At 32.8% G+C, this 6,903-nt stretch overlaps 1 protein-coding gene across 3 annotated transcripts in view; it reads left to right on the top strand.

The window, feature by feature from the left end:
• Nucleotides 1–6,903, top strand: part of LOC106681895 (cadherin-99C) — a 430,333-nt gene that overhangs the window by 279,783 nt on the left and 143,647 nt on the right. For all 3 annotated transcript variants that reach the window (XM_014422456.2, XM_014422457.2, XM_014422455.2), the window contains one exon: nt 3,543–3,608. In XM_014422456.2, coding sequence (XP_014277942.1) covers nt 3,543–3,608 — 66 coding nt within the window. The remainder of the gene's footprint in view (nt 1–3,542; nt 3,609–6,903) is intronic.

Below are 6,903 nucleotides of genomic sequence, written 5' to 3'. Positions count from 1 at the left end.
AATATGGATTTGAGCTTGAAAAGCAATCCGGAATGCCATACCCGGTCAAAAGCTTGCGCTATGTCCAGAAAATACACTAAAATTATTACTTTTTATCGAACATTTTTGAAAACAAACATTTAAAATAAATACTTAAAATTACAGTAGATTCACTTTTTAACAAACAGTGTCTCTAGTAGCAAATTGGAGAACGGAACAAAAATAACTATTATCATTCCTTTAGAACTACCGGTTCAAACACCTAGTGCAAAATATCGTTTTACAGGTATTGCATGTGTACGATTAAACCTAGAACTAGAATGCAAAAAACGAGAGAATCAACAAATAAAATACTCTTATAATGAAAAACTATTAAAAATACATCATCTATTATTTCAAATAAGTTTTATTCGTCAAACTATTAAATATTAAAAACATAGAAGGGAAAGGTCAGAAAATGAGAAAATATGACTTTTCTAATAAAAATGCAAATTTAATAACTTAGTGAGGCAGAGCTGCTTTCAAAGGTGTCTTGTCATACTCTATACAAAGCAGTTTTTAGAGCTGTTATAAATTCAACATTTGTCAAGATTTCCAACTCGTTCGATTTTTCTTTTCCTTTTTTTAAAGCTTGCTTAAGCGTTTGTGTTTGAGCATGACACCTTTAAAGGAAAAATTATGGTATAATTTAATTTTGTCGTTTTTTTTTTTTTACAAACCACATTGGAACGCTTCCGAGTGTTTCAGATTTTCCTAGCATGTCATGTCAACCACCTTTGGACTTGTAAACTATACATGACAAGCATATATAGGTCCTAGCTACAACCTCCCTGATGACGACCTGAAACGCAGGTTGAAACGTCGGCATAAATAATTTTTTTTTTATGTTCTTTTTTGCTGACCGTCTTCTCCAATTATTAGTCTACGGTTTACTATGTACACCTCATTATAAATTAAATTGATATTAACTATATCTGTGTAATTATATGTGAGATCCAAGTGAGAGAATAGTTACCAAAAATACTTCCTGACTTGACATTAATATTTGTTTTCACTCTTGAACTTGCTTCATTATTCTGGGGTAGTGGTTTCTGCCGTTATGTGGCTTGTGGCCTTATTGTATGAGTTTGTTAGCGAACCCTTGTGGTTTGTATAAGCTTTGTCTGTAGTCTGTCTCTATGTGTTTGTGAAAAGTTGGCGTGTGTTGGCCATTAATTAGGTTTCTTTTGCTGGTATACAAAGTTGCTTTTGAGATGGTTAAGAAGGTTCTGAAATTGAAAATTTTATTAAGAGTATTCAAAGCTCAATTAAAAAATGAATTATAAAAAGATATACCTTGGTTAATACTGATTGGATTATATAAAAAAAATCAATTTAAACATTTTACGAATTAGGTGATAAAAAATATTTGAATTTTGAATAATTACAGTGAAAATGAAAGTTACGATCAGCCTTCGTTGACTGACTATTCTGATGGCATGAAATTGGTTGGACCACCCCACTCTGTGGTTTGTTGTGTCGCACGTTGCGTCTATTGGGTACAGGGCCCCGTGACAGTGCGTACATCACGTCCCATTCAGATCTATAGGCGACAATGGACCACTATTGTACCTTGTAGCTTTGTCACACTCCTGCATTCAACAAGACCTCACTCACTACCTCCAGTACCAATTGTCCGTAGCCCGGAAGATCCTTTGGTCTTATGCACTTTTACTTCTGGGAAAAGAACTGCTCCGTCATGTTACTTTCGCTATCAACTCGGGATAGATTTATTACAATATGCAATTGATAATATAATTTTGCCTTCACTGGACCATTTTTTTATGGTTGGATTATTTAACATACATGCAGCGATTGCAAAAAACAAAAAAAAAAATGCATAAACAGTGAACGGCATGTTGTTAGTCCGTATTTCAGCAATGATAACTCTTCCAGATCGGAGATAATCTAAATTATAACCTTGTTGAGAACCTATCGCCGAAGATTAAGTGATAGTGGCACTCCTCGTTGTCTGTATCCAGATCTACGCAAGCTGTTTACGATTTTGTTAAGACAAAGCAAAATATTTTTGTTGATTAAAGCGTTTGTTACGGTTGCCATGGGAAAATAAAAACACGGGCGATATCTGCGTTAACAAGGGGTGTTACGGTTGTCATGGTGAAATAAAAACACGAGCGATATGTTCTGACGAGTGGGTTTTGTTTTTGTGAAGGCGACAGCTTTGGATTTTGAACACGTATGTTCAGACGAGTGGGTTTTAATTTTGTGAAGGTGACAGTTTGATTTTGGTCTTTACTGTTTGAACCGAAATAGCACCATTTGAGCAATGTCAACTTATATGTTTTGTTTTTCAAAATCATGATGTTCTACTTCAATGGACGGTCATTAATACTAGAAGTGGGGATATAGTGCAGTGACGTTTCCTGTCCTGATAAGAGAATAATAATGTAAATAAAGTTATTAAGGTTAAGCATTTAAGTCAAAGTTAAGTCAACCTATTAGTTTTAATTGTTTTATTAATTGATAAGAATTCTTTTTTTTCCTTTTTTCATTCTCTGTTATATCTCTTATTATTATTAAACTTAAAGTTCTGCTGTTCTTTCTCTGCTTTCAACTTGTTAATTTACTTATGTTTTTTTGTTATTGTTCATGGAATACTACGATAATTCAACAGGTGGTTAGGTAACACCCCTAAGTTTTCTGTTATCTACATGTAAAGGTATTCGCCAGTGGTCATAATTCAACAATTGATTATATAGTGGTATATTTTAGCTATATTGTGGGCATAATGCTTCGGGGTTTTCGTTATTTCCAAGAAAAAATAACGTGGCGCCTAAGGAGTAATTTATTCTTTATTATTTTGGCCTTTTTTTTTCCTTTTACGATTATATTTATTTTTTTTTATTTTCCTTTAACTCACCCCCTTCTCTGCTGAGCGTGGGCAATCATAATATAAACGATAAACATATAACTAAGGATAAGTCAAATTTGCGGTTATACGTTTGATGTTCGTAAATTAGGTTTTCTTTTAAAGACCCTCCATTTTCTGTTCCCTTGCCGGATTTTTAAAGTATTAAGGGTTCTGAGCACAATTTCTCAATTTGCCCCCGGGTACTATTGTGCTCGCCTGACGTCATGTGTGACCCGGTAATATAATCTGTACTAGCCATCATCACCTATCGACACCAGTGATAAACTGCTAAATCTTAATATTGCTACATTCGATGCTGAAGATCAAGATTGCTTGGACTTCTATATTCGAATCACAGGATTTAGGTGATCTTATGAATCATGGAGCCAAGTGGGGGTCTATGTGATAAAGATGGTGATAGCTGCCTGAAAATTATAAAGTTACTGAAGCTGAATTTAATGTTTACTTTTTAAATGGTTTAAAGATTACTAAACTTATTTATAATTATTAAACATAAATATAAATATTAACTCTTCCCATAGGAGTTTTATTTAATTTTTTCAAGACACAAAATTTTGTTTAGTTTTCATTTACTTTTAGTTTATTAGAATTAAAATTTATAAAATGTTTTATAATCAATTATGTATTTCAGGTCTGTGTGATGTGGAGTCTGGACAGCCAAATATCATCATGGACATTGAGGAAAGCAGAGGAACAGGTAATTTTAACATAAATATTACATAATATACTTGGTGCATTTGCATGAATAGTATACTGACTAGTAATTTAAATTTAGATTGTATTCGTTTATAAGGTTCTATACGAGCTTTTAATTTAAAATACTCAATGAGAAGGCAACTAACATATGAGCGAGTCACCTGCCTATTGTCTGGTAGCAATGAATATATCACCAATGCCTCAGGTGAAATCTATAACCCACATCCCATTTGATCTGTTATCAGATTCACAGTCATCTCAACACACTCACCAAATGATTTATTGTCATCCTTTGTTCTACTGCCATTTGGAATATTGATTCATAACTCTCATATTTTCTACTGACCTGAATAGTCTTTGCTGCTAAACCAGTCCAGCTGTTTTGATTGTTATAAAAAAATTAATATGGATATTTGTTCTTAAAGCTATCTGTGGAATTATCAATTATAGTAGAATCAGATTTATAGGTAGAGGCCTGAAGGGGCTAATTAGAATCTAAACTACTCCATAAAGAAAGTAAACATAGATTAGAAAAACATATATATTTTATTTACCTTCGTAATTTAAAACGAAATTGATGAGGAAATAAGCACGGTTATTTTTTCAATTTCGAAATTGCTTAGGTCCCGAATTCTGTCCAAAAAACTTAGAAGCTAGAATTCACAAAACTACTATCTTTTCCACTGTTATTTACGGATTCGAAACGTGGTTTCCTACGCAAAGGGAAGAAGTGCCTTGAGATTGTAGAAAATAATTTATTACGTAAAATATTCGGACTGAAAAAAGTTAACCGGAGAATTCAGAAGGTCACACAACACTGAATTGAGGGAACTGCACCCAGTAGATATAATTCAGGTTAAATATAATGTCAGATTAGATATAATACTGCAGTGAATAAGATGGAAATGTAAGTGTTAATAAGCACTGAACCGAGGTGTAGACAGAAACATAGATGAGAAGATTGCGTTAAGACTAATTTAATAGATTTTTTTTGGGGGGGGGGGGAGGAGTGTCACTTGACAGGTTTATGTAAGGAACGATTGATGATTCGCTATAATTTTATTATATTTATAATTTTTATTATGTATTTCAAGGACTGCATACATAAATTCCAATTGTCAAAAAACAAAATTAAATAAACTGTACCCCATGTATGTAATCTTCACCCCATAAACACCTACTCCCCCCGTTTTTAAAATACTCTTTAAGCATCAGAAATGTTATTAGAACTAATTGAGTGATACCACATCATGACCTGTGGCAGTCCAAAAAGAATACTGCTAAAACATTGGCATAATGTTGAATGTGATCAACAGAATATCATTAATAAAACAAAATAACAATCGAAATATAACTTTATACCAGTTCATGATTCTCATTAGTTCCAAAGATTTCTTTGCAAACAACAAAAATGTTTAATAAATGTTTTTAAAAAACTTAGTGGATTTAATATGGAGGCTCCCCAGAAAAAACTTTGAGGTTCCGTTTTTTTGACAGAATTGAAATTTCAGCGATATCTGGTGGTTAGTGCCATGAAACAAACGCAAAAGGGAGAAACGATTAGCTCTCACTAATTGTAAGAATCGTGTTTGAAGAGATGTACAGCAAAATGATAACACCCACACACCAAGGAGAAGAAAAGTAAGGCTGCTTGTAGCCCTGGGAGTTAAGGCGTAGGTCTTAACAACCTGGAAACTGAACTGGCGCCCTGAGTCCAACGAAATGAAAATTTCATCGCCTATTATGGTTAAAATAGAGTAGTAAAATCTACAGTGTTATTCCTGAAATTACGAGGAATGATTTGGTATTTAGCTAGACTGAATCGGTACGAAAAATTATCCAATTTGGTAGACAAATATTCATGAAATATTTGTAATATGTCTACCTCAGAAGAAGAGGTGGTTCTCCCATCGGCGCTTTGAAAAACATTTAATACTTGACTCAGTGGTTTTGAGGACAAGAAATAGTGCCCTGTAATTTGCGAAATACGCTTTATCATTTAGTTATCTATTAGGAGGTGTAGATAGTTGACTGTAATGAAATTGAAATGAAAACTGTACAGACTTTGTATCTCTTTGCGTATATACAATTTTAAATGTTCTCTTAAATTGCTGAACTGTATATTCCTAAAATTCCATAAAGACGTGTTGCGTGCATCTTTCGAGTAATCACTGCAGTCCATTATTGTATGTTTTCACTGTAAGCCTTGAGATAATCGTTATGCCCACACATGACACGGACTCCAGATAGTACGCTCCTTTCCAGTAGAGAGAACACTTCTCCAGAGTTCCATTGTCCGTTGGCTCCTGGTCTGAGGACGTGTCCTGGAACCGGAATGAGTTCGTTGGCAGGACGTCGAACTGGTGTCGTTGTTTTTCTTCCTGGTCCTAATAGATTTACAAGTAGCCATCGAGTTAGAACAAGATCTATTCACTATCTCAGACGTGAGTTAGTAGTGCTCTTATCTGTGTCAGTCTATCATCCGATATATATGCACTCTGCCTCAGAAGTGCATCATCTATAACATCTAGAACTTTATGCAGCTGTCAGCGGCATTTCCCGTTGGGGGGATTTCACATATATACATTGCTAATACATCATATTATATTACATTATACATTTATGTCAATGTTGCAGAATATTTTTATTGGTGAACATAAGTATTGGGGCAGTGACAGTTTCAAATTTTTTACAGTCTTGGGGCAGAAACTTATTCAACTTCAGAAACAACTCGACAAAACAAACAATAACTCCATAAATTCTATATTTAGCCTACTAAAATATCAATAAACTCTAATGAATATCAAATTAAAATAATTCTCGTGATAATGTAAAAGTCATAATAAATGGCAAATGGCTAATAAATAACGATGTTTGAAGAACAGATTAAAAAAAAAAAACTAAATGTAATAAAATTTTTATTACTAAAAATAAGAAGGTAAAAATTTATTTTTAATTAATACAAAATCAAAGGGTAATTAATTATAATTAATGTCAATCCTTGTTTACAGATTGATATTATATTTTTCTCATAATTCAACGTTGCACGAGAAAATATAAAAGTGAGGTATTAATTAGTGATATAGTATAGTGAAAATATTATATTTAAAAATTATAATATTACAGTATAATTCAAAACATCATTTATCAAAAAAACCGTATTAATCTGGCCTTCAATATTACTGCAAATATTTTATCTGCATATAAAAATAAAATAATCTGTCCTTTAATTCTTTGGACAAATTATTTAAGTTAAAACAAAAAAAAAATAATTGAAATAAATGTCGGTAAATATA

The sequence above is a fragment of the Halyomorpha halys genome, unplaced genomic scaffold (genome assembly GCF_000696795.3).
Source record: "Halyomorpha halys isolate HHAL.00 unplaced genomic scaffold, Hhal_1.1 Scaffold373.1, whole genome shotgun sequence".
Lineage (NCBI taxonomy): Eukaryota > Metazoa > Arthropoda > Insecta > Hemiptera > Pentatomidae > Halyomorpha > Halyomorpha halys.
The sequence above is the reverse complement of the archived record's forward strand: the minus strand, read 5'-3'. Positions and strand labels throughout refer to the sequence as shown.